Source organism: Oreochromis aureus, linkage group 16, assembly GCF_013358895.1.
Source record: "Oreochromis aureus strain Israel breed Guangdong linkage group 16, ZZ_aureus, whole genome shotgun sequence".
In the NCBI taxonomy this organism is placed as follows: Eukaryota; Metazoa; Chordata; class Actinopteri; order Cichliformes; family Cichlidae; genus Oreochromis; species Oreochromis aureus.
Genome location: NC_052957.1, coordinates 19,139,187 through 19,161,176, shown reverse-complemented (window position 1 = coordinate 19,161,176; position 21,990 = coordinate 19,139,187). Strand labels below are relative to the sequence as shown.

Genomic DNA, 21,990 nt, shown 5'->3' with positions numbered 1-21,990 from the left:
TTACTTTCACCATCCTGCTTGCGTGTTGATTTATTTAAGTGCTGTAACTCTCCTAGTGCCTCCTTTCACAAACATCAAGGACAATCTTCCCACTTTGGGCACAGAAGAGGTTTTATTTGCTACCTGCACGGCTGCTGGCTCGAAGCCTCCTGCAGAGGTGAGGTGGCTCACTGGTGCTTTGGGAGACAAAGTGAGGACAACGACAATCTCCACCCAGTATGACAACGATACAACTACCACAGTCAGCTCTCTGTTTGGCGTTCCTACGAGAGAGATTAATGGTCACCAGGTCCAGTGTGTCATCAGCGGTGACTCCCTGACTAAAGAAGAAACCCTGCCCTTCACCATACAGATCTACTGTGAGTATCAGCTGTTAATAGAGTTTATTATTTTCCCTCTTTTGTGTCGCTGTCCATTTAATAATTTTAATTATTTAATTTGCTATTTAACAAGGTGCACAGCCAGACACACCCACGTTTACATTAAACCATAAGGTGATGCTACTGAACTGAAATGAGCAAAAACCTCTTGTCACAGTGTCAAATTACTCTGTACCAGTCATCCAGCCATGAGACAAAAATAGTTTCATTATCTAATGATAAAATACATTTGTTTATAAATAATGTAATAATGTAATGTCTGTACTTTCAGTTCTTTTTACAAACCCTACATCAGTGTTTTTAACAAAAACAGACACACACTTTTTTATAACAAGTAGCATTAAGTATTAAATTGAGACACGCTTCTCCTTACTTCTCTATGTTGAGTGGGACTGTAACATTTTACCTCGGTCACATAAAATAGTAACTAAAGAATATTAAAATAGAAAAAATATTATTGTTTGATCAGTAATTTTACTTGTTTGTTGTCTGTATGCAGAGAAAAAATAATCATAAAACCCTGTTAACAGTTTCCACTGCAATAAGCTTTAGTATGAAAGTTTATTTTGGACTCCTAAACAACAGTATAAAATAAGTAACACAACAGTATGCTTGTTTAGGACAATATATCTCAAATTTAGAGCTTAAAGCATTAAGTGTATGTAAGTGAGCCAATGAAAACCATGAAGCAGGAAAATAACTGTTTTCTAAAATGGCTTTAAAACAAAATCTAAACTAACCAAAATTTACTAAAACATATGTGAGATGTTATTTTGATAGCATAAATATTTTCTCAGTTCAAAGATTAACACATTTCTCGCTCTATTTTTTGCAGTCTCTCCTACAGAAGTGAACATTTCAGTGATTTCAGAGGACTCATTTGAGTGTGTGACAGAAGCCAACCCAAATGCAAACTTTACCTGGAGCAGGTAAAGTATAAACATTTCTTTTACTGCGTAAGGCATGTTTTTTAAGCACACTGTGCTAGTGGTCCTATCGGATTTAAAGTACCATAGCAGAGTTGGGTGTGAAGAAAATTTTTTGATATTTATCAACAGACTTTTGCTATATTTGGAATATAGATAGAGCTATATTTACACCACCCCAGATCTCCTCTACCAAGACACACCCACAATATCAAAAATCTCTGCCTTGACTGCCCCTGATACACACTGTACCTAACACCTAGGACACTTCCTTCACATGTTGTTTCTTCAGGATATGCTTAATGGGGTGGCTTGGATTAAAGCCTCGCCCCCAGGGATTCCCCCTCGCCGTTTGCCTCGTTTCTGGGTTGGGCCTTGATAACCCCACTGTGAAAACCCACTCTTCATAGGGTTTTCTGAATTGCTCTTTATCTGCTTTTCACCAAAGACAAAGACTTTGTCAACTGCTTTAATTCCCCCACAGCTCAAGCTGTAGTCCAAGTATTGTCTCCTTTAACATAATGTCTTGTGTTTGAATAAAGAAAAATACTATCACAAAGACTGAAATTTGTTTAACTTTTCATTTTAACTTTTGGCACAAATCACAACTCACTCACTTTATGTATATTTAATGTTGAGCCTCATTCACGTTTTTTCCAGATCTGGGCAGTCTTTCATGCAGTCTGCTGTCAAAGAAGAGGGTGCAAAGCTACAACTGTTGAGTCTGACCGCATATCTAAATGGCCTCTATCAGTGTGAAGCAGCTAACTCATATGGAATAAAACATGGTCAGCTCTATGTGCATGTGGCATCAGGTGAGATCAGTTTGGATTTAGCTGTGCAGTTTGTCCAAATTTATCTTCTTCTGTCAGTCTGCCCCAGAGCAGCTGTGGCTACAACCGTAGCTTGCCTCCACCAGTGTGTGAATGAATAATGTCATTGTAAAGCGCTTTGGGTGCCTTGAAAAGCGCTATATAAATCCAATGCATTATTATTATTATTATTATTATTATTATTTTGTTTCTCTTTTTTAGATCTGAGCTTTTGTGGATGTTGTGTCATTTAGATGTTACTCTGTTTTCTTTTTTTGTTTTCTCCTATTGAAAGATATAAACAGAGACTTGAATATCTAGACTATGAGTAAAATTATTCCATATAATTTTCTCTCCATATTTAAGTATTCGCATCATGCCCTAGAAGCTAGAATTCCTTGGAGAATAGTTACGTTAAAGAAGTGGTTTGATTACCCTAGAGATATATTAATGAATCGATGAGTGATGCTCCACTCAGTGTAATACGACCAGTTCTTTAAGCTTCTTTAAGAGCATGTCTTAGCTTGAAGTTCTTTTCATATCAAATTTGTCTCACATTGTTTTCTATGTCAGATCTTGTCTGTTGGAAAACATTTTTCAATGTATTGGATACAGGTGTCAGGTTAGGGTTGTTTGAATACTGTCCAACTCATTTAAATGTGAAATATAAAACTAAATTCCAATAAACAGAAAACAACTAATCATCTCCTTCTCAATATATTCTTCCTTCTTGTGTCTCTGCAGGAGCATGCTCTGCTGCTTGGGCCTCATTTGGTCTTTTGCTTTCCCTGGATGTCATCGGAGCTACATGGTTCTTTTATAAATCTGGATGTTTTCAAAAGTGCTTACAACAATAACCCTGGATGTACTTAATATGTAGCACTGTACTCCTAATATTAAAGGATATGTACACAATGTACAAATAGCTTTTGAAGTTTTAGTAAATAAAAATAGACCAAGCCTCAATTGCAGGGGGTCAGACAACAATATTTTTTGTTATATATACACACAGTATAAACGTTGTCTGGTTATATTTAGACTGGTGTAATTGTGATTGGACCTGAACCAGAATGATGTCAGGGAAACTATGGAAGCCTTTAGAAAAGCTCGTAATCTGAAAATTACAACATCCTCTTAAAACAATGAATTAATTCTCATGTTCTGGGTCTCTGATGTTTATTTGTATTTTTATTTGAAAACATGTGTTGTATACTTTAGTTTCAGCCATTAAAGTTGATTATTTGCCTCGCAGTACAGATGGACAATGATCCAAAACACACTGAAAAAGAAGCCCAGGAGGTTTTGAAGGTAGCGTATTATTCTGCAGTGACTGACTCAGTCCCTTGATGTCACTCCAACTTGGCTGGATCTTACATCCTGAACACAAAGTTAAAAACAAGAAGAGCCAAGAATAAGAAACTGAAAAGCCTGAGATTAAAGGGCTTGGAAAGGATCAAGAAGAGAAAATCCATTCTCCAATGCTCTCTAAGACTTCTCCCATTGCCTACAAAGGATACAATAAAGTATTCAAACCGAACAGTCTGTTTTATGATTATGTTTATGTTTCTCCATTTACAGTTCAGCTTCATGTAATACAGTAGTTTTGTTCAACGCCTTCAACTAAAATTACGAGTTTTGCACTTGAATTGCTTCAGGAGGGATTCAGGAGCTTTAATTTGGCTTTCTTATCACCAAGAAGCAAGTACAATAATGTTTACCTCCACCCGACGATTCAACTGGGGAGGCATTAGGTTGCATTGACATTGCTTACCCACTGAAAAATATTGAAAAATGTCCTGTCCACCAATAGTTCCCACATGCATTGGATAAAATTCCTTTCCATGTATACGTTGTTCCAATAGCCTACTTCTCATCAGCATTCTTAGTTCCTCAACACGTGACATGGGCTTTATCAATTGAGGCAGATTCAAACCCAGAATTTGATAGATCAGGTGTTGAGTAGTGTCGTCACTAAACTATCCAGCTATATCACTCATGCACCGCAAATGATTCACAAGTTACTCAATGCCTCCTGAGCAGAAATAAATAAAAAGAGAAACTGTTGGAGAAGCACAGGTAAGCAACATTACCCCTGATATACTGGCGATAAGCATGCTACATCAGCACTAGTGAATTCCTTTCTATGCGGATTACACAGAAAGCAATCAAACCTATTAAACAATGTAGAAATAACATCTTCTCAGTAAGCACTTTTAAAACAGTAACTCAGGATTTCTTTTCAGCAATTTAAGGCTTTTTTAAGGTGCGATTGAGGAGGGAACCATGGCAACATTAAACGCTGATTTAATATTAATTTTAGTGATTTAGTGGATTTGACATACTGTGCTGTTATCATGTTTCTTTGGACAAGCAGCATATTGCATGGTGATTAGCACTGTGATGCCTCACAGCAAAAGGTCCTTAATTTGACGCCACCATCTAGCTCGGTCTTTTCTGTGTGCAGTTTGCATGTTCTCCACATGTTCACATGGGTTCTCTGCGGGTACTGCAGTTTCTTCCCACAATCTAAAGACATGCACGTGCATGTCTAACTGGACATAAGACACGCACATGCCTTGTTTGGTCCATTATTAACAATGTGAGAATTATATCCTCCTGGCGTATCTCTAGGGGCTATCAGCCCCACTGTGTAGGAAGGTACAAGTTGTCCTGAACAACTGAGAGGTTCAGTGATATCATTAACAACCACAAAAACAGAGTTCACTGCCTCTGTAGATGAAGGCATAACTCCAGACGCCACCAGAATTTAAGAAGGCTCAGAAGGTTTCTGTACCCTGCAGAGATGAGATAGACTCCTCTCTGGAGGCATTGCAGATGCCTTGCAGTTTTATAACGGTTGTCTGGCTGATCATTGAAATTCATGTTTTCAGTGATTCAGGATCAGAAAATTCTATATGATTTCATTTTCCACTATTTAACCAGGTCAGTCACTCGATCCAGTTCTTCCTGTGACTATTAAGCCAACCACCCTCCTCTCAGTTTTTGCTTATGTGATCCATGGCCAGAGCTGGCAATTTCAGAGCTAATCTTCAGTTATGTTTGAATATACATAAAAAAACAACAACAACAAAAAAAAAACTGGCTTCTACTCCGTGGCTGCTGGGTGACCTCTCATCTGGGACTCTCTTCAGCTCTGAGGGTGGCACAGATGCCCCTCCGATGATCGTCCTTGGGCTCTTGCACTCTGGGAGCCTCTGGATGTCTGGGGCCTGGATTTCCTCAATGCCTGCTTCATGCCCTGGGGGATGGGGCCATGGCTCCCCACACCCTCTAGGAGATCATTTCATAGATAAACCTTTTGAATACAAGCCCGCTGGTCCACACAGGTGTGCTCACAGGTGTGCACACGTGTATTCGCTGTTCATTGACAAAAACTACACCTTTCTTCGCTGCTACCTCAAAGCACATTGTGTGCTGTCAGTCCTGCGTGCTACACAACAACATTCAATATCTAGTACTATTATTTACACTTAGCTAGATTAAAGCGATGGTGTTTTGTTTATTATGCTACTTTTAGAGTGGCTGTGGCTCAGGTGGTAGAGCAGCTCAGCTACTGATTGGAAGGTTAGTGGTTCAATTCTTGGCTTCCCCAGTCTGCATGCCAAATATCCTTGGGCAAGATACTAACCCCAAGTTGCCTTCCGATGTGTTCATCGGAGTGTAAATGTAGCTTAGTTTGCACTTGTGTTTAGAAGTGCTTGTATGAGTGGGTGTGAATGAGGCATGTTGTATGCAGTGCTTTGAGTACTCCGGGAGAGTAGAAAAGCGCTATTTAAGAATCAGTCCATTTACTCTTTTTGCTTGTTTTCTCTTTTTTTTCTTACTCTCTCAACAGGTGATCTGGGAGATATTTTCATTTTAAGTGCCCTTTCTTACTGTCCCCCTCTTCTCCTCTGTTTTTCTTTTTCCTTCCTCTCTTTCTTTCTCCCTTTCCTATCCCCCAGCCATGTCTGTCCTGTCTGTAACAACTGAAAATAAAATAAAATAAAATAAAATAAAATAAAATAAAATAAAATAATACAAAGGTCGATCAAATGGACCAATACGGCAAGGCCGTGATGATCCACTTGGTAAAGTAAATCCGTTGGGTAACTTTGTTGGCCATCAGACAACAATTCTGATGGCTAAAGAACCAAACGGGACAGGAAAAAAAAAAAAAAAAAAAGTAACCTTCATAAGCAGTCTTTCTCTTTTTTTAAAATAAGGAGACATCAGCACAGTCAAATGACAGGCAAATGTTATTATAATGCTTGTAGTGTCTAATACAGGCCCTGACTGGGGACACCTGCTAATACACAGAGTAAAGGGTCGCCTCACCATTATAAAGAAAGTAGGTTAAGAAAATAAGGGCATAATATATTTGAAAAATGTTGAGATAAGGGACACAGGGTTGGACGCATTAGGTATTTGGGCATCAGGCACCGGCCCATTTTCATTGTTTAAAATAGTAAATCACTGACACAGTTCCTGTATTTCCAACACACAAACCTCAAAGTAGAAATGACCCTAACTATAACAAATGCTAAAGAAGTGTTAGAGATACAGTTGTTAGATTGTGTTTTCGACCATCTCCCAAGCTAATGTTTCGAGGTGTGTGGCATTTGCACCTGCTAGACCAACCCAAGCCACATTATCATTTCAACTGACATCAGGTATGGGTCCAGCCAGCTTAGCACTTGTTCTGCAGTTGTTTAGAAGTACTTTACTGCCCCCGATCGAGACATATAGATCTTTGCATCACTTACCTGTAAGTGCCGGGAGTGTCTCTTCTCTTTTAGTCTCTGCAGCTGCCTTGTTGACTGTCTGTGGATGCTGCTTCATTCCCCGCCTGAAAAAATCATTCCAGAGGCTAACTGACACTGTTCTAACCAAGACCATCTAAATGTATTACCAGATAGGGCAAAAAGAGAACAACTAAAAAGATGACCTACAGCCCTGTGATGATGCTATGGACAGTACTGAAGTGTAATTCGATAATAACAGTTAAGCTGAAAATCTAGACAGGAGAGAGCCTAATGTATTAACAGAGAAACACAGTACAGTGCATTTGTGTAAATATCATATAGGAGTGTAGCCTAAACACGAGGGAAAGAATATAAATATTATTAAAGTTATGCATCACTATTTAGAGTAAGCTGAAGGAATGTATCTGTCTCTCTGACCCTCTAATTTGATCTTTTCTCAGGCCTTGTTTTTGCGGCTCTGCTATCTGTTGTACGAGTACATCGTGTAACTGAACTGCTTTTCTGTTAGAGCGTCACACACAAATCTGTTCCCAGGATAATTCTGGAAGAAGTGTATAAATGAAACACACAGGATTGCCCCAGTGAGCACTCACATAGACACTCATGGTGTTTGCTTTTGCTTCCTTGCAAGTAAAATAACCATGTTGGAACTCGCTACTCTGTCTGTCTCACTTAATAAGAGGATTTTTCTAACAAAGACCAAGAAACCTAATATGCTGTTTTCAGACAAAGGTGATTGTAAGTGAGGCAGTGACAACTCTGAATGTGTTTGAAAGGATTACTCCTTGAAACTAAACCAAGATTTATGGTTATGCCTGACATGACAGGATTCAAACATGTATGAAACATTATTTTGACATCAGTATTTCCTCAGTTCAGGGTTTATACAGTTCTGTGTTTGATTTTTGAATTCTCTGTTACATTTCAGAGGACTCATTCGAGTGTGTAACTGTGAAAGAGGGAGGAACCAAGAGAAGCACATTTAATGCCTTTGTACAGCTTTTTCCTTTTATTCACCCTCACTTCTTAATGGCTTTGTGTACCACATATTAAGGTTGGGGTGTTTTTTCAGGGTTTTTTTTGTTATATTTTGTTCTTTTTCCTTAGCATCCTTAAATTTTTCACAGAACTTGAACACCTATAAAAGATAAATGTGCAAACATGTTTGTTTTGCAGTTTAGATGCTGAGAATTGTAATCTCAAGCATTAAAATCAGGACTCCCTTCCTTGGACCCCTACTTGGTGTTTTGTGTTTATGGATTTTTACGTCTTGTTTATACATTATTTTTATATTCTCCGTGTGACTTATGTTTCTTAGTTTGGTTTTCTTGTGCTTTTGAGTTTATCTATATTTCTAGTTTAGGTTGTTTAGTCCCCTTCACGGTTTTGTCCTGTCTCTGTGTCCTTCCCCCAGTCTCTACCTGTTAAGTCAATCTTGTCTCCATGTTTATTTGCCAGTTTGGCTCCTGAATTATGTCGTTTGCTGTTCCCGTCCCTTGCTCTGTCACCCTGGGTCCTCTCTGTGTTCCCTGTATTTAGTCTGCGTCTTAGTGTGTGTTCCTGGTGTTTTCTGTTTCATTCTGACAGTTTTTTTCATCCTGTGTGCATCATGTTCAGTTTAGCTCCCCCTGTCTCATCCGTTAGATCATGTTTGTGTACACAGGTGTTTCCTCTCCCCCCCTGACTCCCTCTCGTATATATTCTCTGTCTCCCTCCGTCCAGTATCGTAATCTCCCTCTGGCCATGTGTCTTCTTGGTATTTTAATTCCTTCTGTTATTCTCACATCTGCCTGCCACACACTGTGTATTCTGACACATAGCTGAAGGCTGTAAACTGGAAAGTGAAGGAGGGAAAATGTTACTGACTGAGACATTGTTGTCAATGTGTCGGTCCACACTGAGTGAACATTGAAAATACACAGAGGTCAAGAAACTAACAATTAAAAAATTAAATTGTGATACCCTGAGGTTCTCGACCAATGTGCTTTGAAGTAAATGTTGTTGATTATTGAACAGCTCACCACAAAAACTGAACATTTTAAAATCCAGATCCATGCACAGGAAGAAACTGTGGTGATTTTTAAAAAAAAATCATTTGTTGTCAAATTGTCAAATGAGTTGGAGTTTAACTTTAAAACTTAAACTAAATCCATTATGTTCACAAACCGACAGTGGAATAAAAAAAAACCTTTTTTTTTTCGCAAAGCAGTTTTATTTGCACTGTAAATTTGATTACACATAAATTATTTTCACATTAAACTGCACCAGTGTCACTCAGCAGTCCTTGGCTTCTCTTTCTGTACTTCACTGCGGATCCATTAAAAATGAGAAATTCCTGGTAAACGCAGTGTTAGTGTGTTTAAATATTAAGTGTTTCTTTTTTTATCCTAAGTAGCTCTAAAACTACATTAACTGATTTATTCAATGGTTGAGACAGCAAACTCTTCTTCTTCTTCTTTCGACTGGTGTTAATAATGTGACATGACTGAGAGCTTGATGGACCCTGTGGTGAAACTGAAATGTTTTATTGTCTGGTATCTAAACTTGATTCTATCCAGCTTTATTTTTATTGGATACTTGGATCAATGCTCTCAAATCATTAAAACAAAAAAGAAGAAATTTCTCAATATTTTATTCTCTGACTTTGCAGACTGATTTACAAGCCTGTGAACACAGTTAACAGGACTCTGCTTGTAGACACAAAGTTAAAGCACAGCAAACATACCACAGCAGGGCTGGCCCAGAACACAAAGACACTTAACACTGAAATATAAATCATTCATGCATTAAACAAAAGGCAGCAAACTCAGCAGATCAGCCAGTAATAGACAGCTTAGCAAAGAACCCATTTTAAATAATATCTTCTGGCACTTTGTTTCAAGCACTCTGTAACAAAAACACATAATAATATTTTGAATATACAAAAAATGTCAGACAACACAAGAACTGTGATTAAAATCAGAGATATCAGGTCTTATCAAGTGATGAACTAAAATTTGAAATTTTTCATTATATATAATAGAAGCTTTCCTGGAAAGAAAAACACACAATGAAACTCAACTTTATTGAAACAATGTGGGATCATCTTGATACAGAAAAGACAAAAAGGCAGCCAACATCCGAAGAAGAGCGTTGAACGTCCTTCAAGAAGCCTGGAGAATTCCTGTGGTTCTGCTTAAAAATGTATTTGCGTCATACTTGTTTCATCCCAACATTATTATAGTGGACACAATAACCCACGATCTCTAGGACATGGTTCAGTCGGGTCCCCGTGTGATAATATCCAGTCAGAGACATGAGACTATGTCACAGTATTTAAGGACTGTATTTGCTGCCACACATTAAGCACACACTCTGGCTTTCGAGTAAGGATTTGGTTCTGAAATTGGTACAAGTAGGAAATAATATAAACACCCATTTCAATGATTCTTTCACATTCAGTATTAAAGCCAATAACAAAATAAAGTATGATATTAATCATTGGATAGAAGCAGATTATACAACTTGGCATAGACACAGAATTGCAGCTAAATCCCTCATTTCTGGATCAACACTACCCTCTGGTGGACACAAGAATTCATTCAACTGCCACTGAAACATAGGGCTTGTGAGAACAGATGCATGTTACCAGAGTGAATCATAACAGATAACACTTTCTGGTGAACATTACCTCTACACAATAGTTGTGGAACTATGGGACAAAAGTGTTCTCAACCTAGACCAACTTTAATGCTCCTGATACTGAAATTGAAGGACTGCTGTGAAGATTGTTCAGTCTTTTCAATAAATGCTTCTAAGTACTTAAAAAGAACTTTATATTTTATCAATATGTTGTACTTCAGCCCAGCCTGCTTGCTAAAAGTGATGTACAGGAGCTCTTTTTTGAGTTGGTGTTAGTGAGGTGGGAGTGAGGTTTGACTGCTTAAATGAACCCAAATAATTTACCAGTGGATTACACCACGTGTAATGATGGTAAATATGCCCTATTTAACTAAATAATTAATTAATACTTTATAACAATCACAAACAGGTGTCATGTGTTTTAGGCTACAGCACTTGGTAACTGTGCAAAAATGCAGTACTTTTGGAAAAAGCCTGTGGAACATCACATGTGTTTAAATGTGGTTTATTTTACCAGGGTGTGGGAGAAACTACCTAAGAGTCTAGGTATTTGGATCTTGCAAGCTTTGAAAGTACTTTGTGGCTTTTTCAAATACTTTGACTCTGTAAAGGTAACAGCAGAAACTTCCTTTTTAAAGGACGCAGCTATTTATAATTCTGGTAATCATATTACAGTAATGTTCACTGGCAGAATTACAGCAACACAGCAGTACTGAGGATGCTGGAAGCACTACGGTTTTGCACTAATGAACAGTTTGAGTCTATTTTAAATGTATATAGGTAACACATTATTAATAATAATAATAATAATAATAATACATTTTATTTGAAAGCGCCTTTCAAAACACTCAAGGTCACTGTACACAGTAGAGTAAAAAGCAACATTATTAGTAAGCTTTACTTGAAACTATGCACACCTTGAAAGTCTACACACAGCCTGACCACAGTAACAGCCAGAAACACGTTCACAAAGAGGTACTGTTTAAGAACTCTTGGGCGGGACATTTGTTCACGTTTGATGTGCCAGAGGAATGTTGGCAGTTTCCTTCTCAGTCTAACAACCGTTGTATTTGCACCAAAGCATGTGAAAGTGTGTGATACTGTGTCGTCTGGTGCTGCTGACTGTGCTCCTGAGTGGAGGTATGATGGTATGTAGAGGTTTTAGGGGGTTCTTTTTCTTATGCATATGCTGATAATCATGTAAAGATATAGATACATATAAATTAACCCGTCATGTATTGCCCACATATTACCAGCCAATAAGTAAACGTTGAGCACTTACTTTAACCAGACTAACTAAATTAAATAAAAGGAGGATGCATACAGCATTTTTTCACTTACTTCAAGTGAAGTAAATAAAAGTCAGTTCGAGGTAAGTCAACATAATCTTGACAACAAACATCTCTTCCTGTGACACAAACGTCCCTCATCCCTCAGGGTCACACAAAGGGCTCTACAACAGTCCACAGCTGCAGAACGTACAGATTGCCAGAAACATTTGATGTGAGAACTGAAATTGTTTTCCAGTAATAAACCTTCACAGACTCTCTCATGCTTGACGAGTGGTGCTCCTTACTGGAGTTTATTATTGATCAAAAAAATGTTATTATTATTTTTTTAAAGATAACCAAGACAACCAAAAAGTAACCCATTCATATCCATGGAAACTTTTCACCATGTTAATACCTTGTTTTAAATCTAGAGGCCTAAGCCTATAATACAATTACCTGCATAAGTCTGATTTTGGCCTATCTGGGTAACTTCAGGGTTAACACTGGATTTTCTGGTTCACTGCTTACTGCTATAGCTTGCTATGGTAACTTATGCTGTAACTGAACAATCGATTATGCAGAAAATAACCTCACAATTCTTAAAATATCTCTTGGACCCCTGTGCACGACAGTGGGAAGGTATAATTTTTTTATTTATTTTTTTAATACTGTGTAATATCTTAGTGTTTCTCTGATTTTATTCCTTTTCTTTTTCTATTGGCAGCAAAAAAAAATGTATAACAAATTTCAAATGGTTTATTAAATTCATTTAGATACTTAACAAATGTCATAATATGATATTGATTCTCTGCTGGCAGAATAGATTTGATGAATGTGTTATGGTCGTGAGCCTGTGGACTCAGTGGTTTTGGTTTTGATTATTATCTTATGTTTCAAGTTAATTCCTCTTAGGATTATCTTGTTTTTAGGGTTTGGCATCTGTTTTTTGATTTTGAGCTCCTTTTGTTCTGTGTCTCTGTGCCTGGTCCAACATCTCTGTGTTCCCTCCCTGTTGCCATGTCTGATGTCTTAGTGTTAAGCTAATGTCTGTGCATACCTGTTGAATTTCCCGTTTTACTTTGATAGTCTCTGTCCTGTGTCCAGTGTTCAATTCAATTCAATTTTATTTATATAGCGCCGAAACACAACAACAGTCGCCTCAAGGCGCTTTATACAGTGGCTTGCAAAAGTATTCGGCCCCCTTGAACTTTTCCACATTTTGTCACATTAAAGCCACAAACATGAATCAATTTTATTGGAATTCCACGTGAAAGACCAACACAAAGTGGTGTACACGTGAGAAGTGGAATGAAAATCATACATGATTCCAAACATTTTTTACAAATAAATAACTGCAAAGTGGGGTGTGCGTAATTATTCAGCCCCCTGAGTCAATACTTTGTAGAACCACCTTTTGCTGCAATTACAGCTGCCAGTCTTTTAGGGTATGTCTCTACCAGCTTTGCACATCTACAGACTGAAATCCTTGCCCATTCTTCTTTGCAAAACAGCTCCACAACTGCCCTGTGACGGCCTCAGAGGTTGTCTAAGAGAATATTGGGAGCAACAACACCATGAAGTCCAAAGAACACACCAGACAGGTCAGGGATAAAGTTATTGAGAAATTTAAAGCAGGCTTAGGCTACAAAAGATTTCCCAAGCCTTGAACACCCCACGGAGCACTGTTCAAGCGATCATTCAGAAATGGAAGGAGTATGGCACAACTGTAAACCTACCAAGACAAGGCCGTCCACCTAAACTCACAGGCCGAACAAGGAGAGCGCTGATCAGAAATGCAGCCAAGAGGCCCGTGGTGACTCTGGACGAGCTGCAGAGATCTACAGCTCAGGTGGGGAATCTGTCCATAGGACAACTATTAGTCGTGCACTGCACAAAGTTGGCCTTTATGGAAGAGTGGCAAGAAGAAAGCCATTGTTAACAGAAAACCATAAGAAGTCCCGTTTGCAGTTTGCCACAAGCCATGTGGGGACACAGCAAACATGTGGAAGAAGGTGCTCTGGTCAGATGAGACCAAAATGGAACTTTTGGCCAAAATGCAAAACGCTATGTGTGGCGGAAAACTAACACTGCACATCACTCTGAACACACCATCCCCACTGTCAAATATGGTGGTGGCAGCATCATGCTCTGGGGTGCTTCTCTTCAGCAGGGACAGGAAGCTGGTCAAAGTTGATGGGAAGATGGATGGAGCCAAATACAGGGCAATCTTGGAAGAAAACCTCTTGGAGTCTGCAAAAGACTTGAGACTGGGGCGGAGGTTCACCTTCCAGCAGGACAACGACCCTAAACATAAAGCCAGGGCAACAATGGGATGGTTTAAAACAAAACATATCCATGTGTTAGAATGGCCCAGTCAAAGTCCAGATCTAAATCCAATCGAGAATCTGTGGCAAGATCTGAAAACTGCTGTTCACGAACGCTGTCCATCTAATCTGACTGAGCTGGAGCTGTTTTGCAAAGAAGAATGGGCAAAGATTTCAGTCTGTAGATGTGCAAAGCTGGTAGAGACATACCCTAAAAGACTGGCAGCTGTAATTGCAGCAAAAGGTGGTTCTACAAAGTATTGACTCAGGGGGCTGAATAATTACGCACACCCCACTTTGCAGTTATTTATTTGTAAAAAATGTTTGGAATCATGTATGATTTTTGCTCCACTTCTCACGTGTACACCACTTTGTATTGGTCTTTCACGTGGAATTCCAATAAAATTGATTCATGTTTGTGGCTTTAATGTGACAAAATGTGGAAAAGTTCAAGGGGGCCGAATACTTTTGCAAGCCACTGTATAAGTGTGTCTGGTTTTGCTCCCCCTTGTCTCGTCGGCTCTGATTTCTCTCAATCCCTTTCCCCTCCTGTCTCCCATTACCTGATTACTCCAGTGTGTATTTAAGTCTTTTTTTCTACTTGTTATTGGTCTGTCTTCTGTGTAGCTTTCTGCATGTCACCCTCAATGTCATCTTTGCCTGTCATTCCCTGTGTTCTATCTGCGTTTCAGGTTTGTTTAGTTAGTCTTTCCAGTTTAGGTTTTGCAGTGTAGCAGCTCTTATGTTCAGCTCTTGTTTGTAGTTTGTGTTCCCCCTCTGTAAAAAAGTTATATCATAACAAATCCTACATCTGTGCTTGCACTTGGGTCCTTCTCTCCACTTCACACAACTAACGTCGCAGCCGCGACAGAATTCAAGTTGTTAAGCTGTACCTTACTGAAACCACAGGGATGGTTGCAGATCAATTTGGTGATTTAGAAAGTCATTAAATATTGTTTTATTGTTTGTTTGTGTCTCTTTTGCACTCTAGGAATCACAGATCAATCAGACAATCACTCAAATTAATTTCACAAGCTCAAGCGATTTCCACATCTTCTTCATTAGTGAGCTTTGATGTTTGAAAGATTCCAGTTTAAAGTTACAAAGCTCTAATGTGCATCCATCAACAGCAGTGAGAGCACGCACTATTAACTGCTATCAAAATGTTTATTGCTTGTGCTAAATCACCAGATTAACTGAGCAATTTGCTGACAACAACTGAAGGTGAGATTCGAGCTATACACAAGAGGTAATTGGGGAGAGGGTAAGAAAAAAACAAATAAACACCTGAAGCTACTTCAAAACATGGCAAAGGAAGCAAAACTATAAATATACCAAAATTTAAACAGGAAGCAAAGCATAACTAAACAAGGAAACAAGATATTAAACTGGAATGGAGGCACTGAAAGGTTAAAGGCAAACACAGAACCCAGACTAACAGAGGGTCCGAGAGGGTACAGGAGGAACTGAAAGAAAACTGAAAGACAACAAGCTCCAGAAAATCCTCAATAACTAAAACTCACAAGAACTAACGACATAGTATGCAAAAGAATATCATAGAGATCAACATAAAGCAGCAAAGCAAATAATAAAAAATGTAAAAAGAACCCAATCATAAATTATACTGAAAAAATAAAGAGCTAGAAACTCAAAATACTGAGTCAAACACCCAGGGACTGTGACAGTTTTATGCCTCCCTGTGTTTCTGTAAGTCTCTGAACTGTTTGTAGGTTGAACAGTTCCATTAATGCAGCAAATCAATTCACACTTGTCAAGAGATGTATTCTAAGACACTTCTTCAGCTTTCAATCAGAGAGGAGAAACACACAGTTTTTAACTTGCAGCAAGGGCAGCCACAGAGTACTCGCACAGAAGTGAGGGCTCTGAGACTGCCCTGGTCTTTATTTATACATCAGTGGGTGTTTGTTCCTTACATTGGACTGTGGATGTTTAGGTGTGTGTGTGTGTGTGTGTGTGTGTGTGTGTGTGTGTGTGTGTGTGTGTGACCCCATAAACGACTTCCCTAAACCTGCTGGTCTGGAAAATCCAACAGTTCATCTAAACCAGGGGTCGGCAACCCGCGGCTCCGGAGCTGCATGCGGCTCTTTAGTCCTTATACTGCGGCTCCGCGTGGTTTGGGAAAATAAATTAGAAGTATTTAGCTGAAGTGTATTTTATTTATGTTAGTTCTTTTTAACTCGTAGTTCTAAATTGGAAGATTGTTGTGATTTTGAAATATAAAAATAAAATTATATTCTATTATTTTTTCATCACTCAAAATAAGAGTCACACTCATGAAGCTTGGTATACCCACCAAACGCCGTGCATTTATCGAGACTTTCAACCCCAGATAGGCCAATTACGGATCTTCGGATCCACATTATGTCAGCAGCTGTTCTCCACCATGAACTATGTTAAAGACAAACACCGTGAGTAAACTGCATTCGTATATCCTCGATTTGCGGACTCTGTGCGCAGAGGTTCAGGAGCAGAAGTCCCATTGTAAACAAATCACGGCAGACCCGACGATGTTTCCATGAACACGCTTTTGAGCATCTCTTTATTGAGCACTTTTCACACACGGTTGCTGTAGGCATACAGCCGGCTGTAGCTTTTCAGCTCACAGCCCGACATACACCACCAACAACACAACAGCACAGATAGCGCAGACGTAAAGGCGGCGAGGCGTGACTGCTTGCGGGTGTCAGGTGCGTCCGACTCCCCTGCAGCGGCGCTGCAAACCACGCCCCGCCGCACGCATTAACCAGGTAAAATACATATTTAGGCAGAATTTTGCAAATATCTATTTTTCATTTTTCAGCAGCATAGTACTTTTTTCCAATTATTTTTTAAGAGTCAGGTCAAGGCTCCAACAGCCCAAAGGCGATATAAGGGTGGCGGCTGACAACAGTTTTTGTTTGCTACATGGATCATTTTAGTTCAGCTGGGTGTCTTTCCTTTTGTTATATTTCTTTAAGAGTTCAAAATGTGTTAATTACGTAAATAAAATGTAATTTTCTCTGTAGCACTTCATGGATTTCATAAGCAACACACCTTAGTTGTTCACACAAAGCACAAAGGTAAAAAACAATATATACAGTGTTATCTTCATTTTAGATGTCAAAAAGTATTTGCGGCTCCCAGTGTTTTCTTTTGCGTGGAAACCGGGTCCAAGTGGCTCTTTGGGTGTAAAAGGTTGCAGACCCCTGATCTAAACAAAATGCACTTAGCCTAAAACAGACATAGATACGTTTATCCTATCATAAAACAATAAGACAAGGTACGACCTCTCCCATGCTCCCAGAGTGTGGGTGTGAAAACCAGAATACCCTGGAAATGCACACAAAGCCTACTAAAGATCACACATCCTATTACTACACAATCGATTATACACCTCTAAGCATTTATGGAAACTTATATCATTAAAAGATTATACTGACTACTAAGTACAATTTTCCATTGACAACACTTAAGCTTGATTACTTTCTCAGTTAGAATTTCAATGCTTCATATGTGTGAAATTTGTGAATTTGCCTTTATGTGATAATTTCTCACATTAGCTGAGAGCCAATTGTCCACACCACTGAGTTGTTTATTTTTTATTCTTATTTTCCAATCTGCTGTGAAAATTCAAGTCATGATAAAGGTGTGCTTGTTGTGTCAGTAGCTGGACCATAGAATATAATCCAGCTAGTCCTGTTTTTAGCAATACAGGCATGACTTTCAACTGCCTATGACCAGTTTACTTATCCCTACAAGAGCAAAGTGGGCTTTATTTTTATATTTGTTTTATGAAGAATGTGCCAAACCTGTGAAATAAGACAATCAAACTTGGTGTGTAAGATCTGTGGCATTCTCGTTTAGCTCCATCTAAGATGCAATGGATGACACAGGTTTGATACATCAAGCAATTTCTAATGAAATTCCAGCCTCTCCCTCAAGAGTTTTTGAGGAGGCCAGACGCAAGTAAACTTGTACTTTAGTGTTTAAACCTGTAAATCTTCTTGGGTCTGTTTCTGCTTTTCCTAGTTCCTCTCTTTAATAGTGTTTCTCTTTACAGCTCTGCAGGTGATTGGTGGAAGTGTGATAGTAGTTCAGGGAGGTACCGCTATCTTACCGTGTCAAGTCACTGATACCAGAGATGACCTGACACAGATTACCTGGCAGAGGAGGACAAGAGAAAAACCTCACAATGACAATTTTATTACTACCCAACCCAGGAATGGACTACAGGTGGTCAATGGATGTGATGATTGATTTAAATATGTCGTAATTTTTAATGACAAAAATGGAACTCTCCAGTTTTCCAATGTTGCCCTGAAGGATGAAGGCAGATACATGTGCGTCTTCACCCTGTTTCCTGGTGGAACTAAGAAGATTGAGATACCTCTAAACTTGTTTACTATGAAAAACAAACAAACAAACATATTCTGAGTGTTTGTATGTGAGACAGAGAATTACTTTCACCATCCTGCTTGCATGTTGATTTATGTTAGTGGTGGCTCACTGGTGCTGTGGCAGACAAAGTGAGGATGACAAACTCAGCCAAAAGGTGATGCTACTGAGCTGAAGACATCAAAACTTCCTCAGGCACTCAGTGCACTTTATTCAACCTTATCTCGCCATGAGGCATTTTTTTTAATCTAATGAATAAATATATTTGTTTATAAAAGTAATCTTCATGCTTTCACTTATTTTTACAAAACCCTGCATCGGTATTGTTAACAAAAAAGACACACGCTATCAAAATTCTGTAAACACCTTTGTCAGCATACTTCTCTTTGTTGAGGAGTGTTGTGACATTTAGTGTCACTCAGTTACAATGGTCAAAAAATCAATATTAAAATAAAAACATAAAAAATTAAAATTTATTAAAAAATTAAAATTAAAAAATTAAAACAAATGTATTTTTATTCAGTCATCAATTTTAGTTGTTTGTGGTTTGAATGATGCAGAACCAGCGATTGATTCATTTTAAGATCGCAGAAATATAAAACACCTGGGAGTTTATTTTGGACTCAAAAATAAGTAACACAACAGTAATATTTATTGAGGTCAATATACCTCAAATTTAGAGCTTCAAGCTATTAATGTATGTACATGAAAACCATGAATATAGGCCTGACATTAGAGGATAATGACTAGAGGAAAATGTAATGAGAAACAGCACCCTGTGCTTCAAAATCTCAAACAGAAAGGGAACCAAGTGAATGTAAACATGAAGGTCCTAATAAACAGAGCCGTGCCAGCAGGAAAAGAATTGTTTAATAGCTTTGGAACGAAATGGAAAAGTAACCAGAATTTACTAAAACATATCTGATAGTATTTACTTTCGTACTTTTGATAGCATTAATATTTCCTTGGTTCAAGATGAACACATTTCTCACTATATTTTTTGCAGTCTCTCCTACAGAAGTGAACAGTTCAGTGGACTGAGAGGACTCATCTGAGTGTGAGACAGAAGCAAACTCAAATTTTAATTTCAGCGCTCAAGGCATTTTTTTTTTAAATCACTCTGCTCCCATCTGATTTACAGTTTGGTAGCAGAGTTGGGTGTGGAGTAAAGTGTTGTGATGTGCATCAACAGACTTTTGCTCATCTGCTGGGACACTGAGTCCTGCTGGAGTCCATCACCCACTGGGAATTGTTCTGACTTACTACCACCAATGCAGAACAAGCCTGCCACTGTGGCTGTACAGCAGTCAAGTGGCTCATAATAATGGCCACATACCTAGCATTGTCAAAGCAACCCAAATGTTCGCGGGGGGGCGCGAACATTTTTCTTGTGAAAAAGGGGGGCCTGGCAAAAAAAGTTTGGGAACCACTGGTCTAACACATATGGAAGGAAACTCTGTCAGCTCTATGTGCACGTGGCATCAGGTGAGGTCAGCTTGGACTGAGCTGTGCAGTTTGTCCAAATCTTTTTTGAAATTGTTTGATTTTTTTGCTGCTGTTGTGTCATTCAGATGTTTCTCTGTTTTATTTTCTTGTGTTCTTCTATCAAAGGAGAACAAAAGAAAGAGACACAGAGACTTGAACATCTAGAATTGGACTCTCCCTATTTAGGAATTTGCCTCATGCCCAAATGAGAGGTTAGACTTTGTTGGAGAGCAGTTACTTTAAAGTAGTGGTTAAGTTACCCTATGGCCAAATTAAAGCGTGCATGAGTGATGCAACACCCAGTACATTACAACCAGTTCAACCACTTGATGTATGGAAAGTATCTTAGCTTGTGGTTCTTTCCAAATAACAAATGTGTCTCACTTGCTTTCCTACCTCAGATCTCGTCAGTAATGATGGGAAGTCTTTTCTCTTTTCAGAGAGCCGGCTCTTGTGGCACGACTCCCAAAGAAGTGCCAGCTCTTTTGGCTCCCAAATGGCTTTCGCTCATGACATATCACTGCTTGTCAGTACATGAAAGTTTTTGAATGTTTTAGAGACAGGTGATGCATGATGTTTAAGTACTGTCTGAGTCATCTGTTTGAGTAATATATTATCTATATTTAAGCTTTTGCTGTGTTGTGTCATTCAGATGTGATTCTGTTTTCTTTTCTTTGGACTTCTATCAAAGAAAACAAATAAAAACCTGAAAATCTACACACAAAAAATGACTCTCCCTATGGAGGTATTCCAGCAATGCCCAGATAAAAAGTTAGAAATCCACTACTTGTCCTAGCCTGTCAAAGGTTCTTTTTATAGTCATAGTTAATCCCATTTATTTTTGTACCTTTGAGCAAGGTTTGAATGCAAACTATAAATTGAATAGAATTGATTCACCTTTGAATAGCACTGCATGCAGAGAGTTTAATTAGCCATATATTATGAAGAGGAAGTTCACCTGAGTTACAGGTCTTCCGGTTGTAAAACTAGATGGTCTGTTCACAGACCTGCAGCTTGATTGTCATTTTCCTGAGAACACCAGAATTGGTGGGTCTGCTACTGGCGCCTGAACCATGATTTTCTTTCTCAGTCTTTATTGCTGGTGCAGTGGGGCCTGGGTTAGGCAACAGGCAATTCCTGGGTGACAAAAGCACTGATTTTGTGTGTGTTCCCTAACCTTCACTCTTTAATGTTTTGAATTGTTGTTTGTATATATTGTTTATTGTTTATTTCTTCTTTTCTGGCTGATATGTTGTGTGTTTTGCATTGCTGCGTTTGAGAGAATCCATCGACCAGAACCAAATTTCTGGTATGCGTTTCCACATATACTTGGCCATAAATTTGATTCTGATTCTGTGCATTTGACACCACCAAATGGTCCACATAGTCTGGTAGCAGTTTAAAGGACACTACCCACCATCTCATCAGAAGCATGTCTTATCTCATCCTACCAGTAGAGAGTGAGAGTTAAAACTAGACAAATAAAACCAGTCGGTCTTGTTGGGGGTCGTCGTGTTGCCTCTCCAGTGCAATTGTTGCCACTTTTATTTTAACCAAAGCAGGTGAAGTGGATTAACAGTGGTTCATGCTTCCTAACTGGACAGATTGATATGTCTGAAGTTTGGCTGACTTTCTGTTATACACTATTCTTCAGTCTCTTTCTTTTATTTATTTATTTGAAACAGTGAAACAGGTCCTAAACAGTGTATTTTCATCTGAATGAGTAATGATGAGTGATGGGAAATGTTTAGTAATATGAATGAAATGAAATGTTTCACATGATCTATTACATTCTATAACATTTAGAAATTTTTTTTTAAAATTTAATTGTTAAACATCATGTAGAGCAGTGCTGGAACCAGAGAGAAAGCAAATCTATGACTATGTTGTACTGTAATTTGAATACATTATTACCCCCTCCCTAACTTTTTAAAACAAAACTAAATAAAATGATAGAAAGTCTGTACAATAATATGTAGCGAGTAAAAATGTGCAACCAAAGAGGAATAA

At 38.5% G+C, this 21,990-nt stretch overlaps 1 protein-coding gene across 2 annotated transcripts in view; it reads left to right on the top strand.

Annotated features, from left to right (window-relative positions):
* The window catches only part of LOC116320566 (poliovirus receptor-like), a 60,322-nt gene that overhangs the window by 4,002 nt on the left and 34,330 nt on the right, over positions 1–21,990 (top strand). Inside the window, exons 4-7 of one of the 2 annotated variants that reach the window (XM_039599845.1) lie at positions 57–359; positions 1,216–1,309; positions 1,967–2,121; positions 2,863–3,655. The exons of the other annotated variant lie outside the window; for it this stretch is intronic. Coding sequence (XP_039455779.1) covers positions 57–359; positions 1,216–1,309; positions 1,967–2,121; positions 2,863–2,975 — 665 coding nt within the window. The 3' untranslated portion in view covers positions 2,976–3,655. Of the gene's footprint in view, positions 1–56; positions 360–1,215; positions 1,310–1,966; positions 2,122–2,862; positions 3,656–21,990 lie in introns of those variants that run through there. 2 annotated transcript variants of the gene reach the window in all.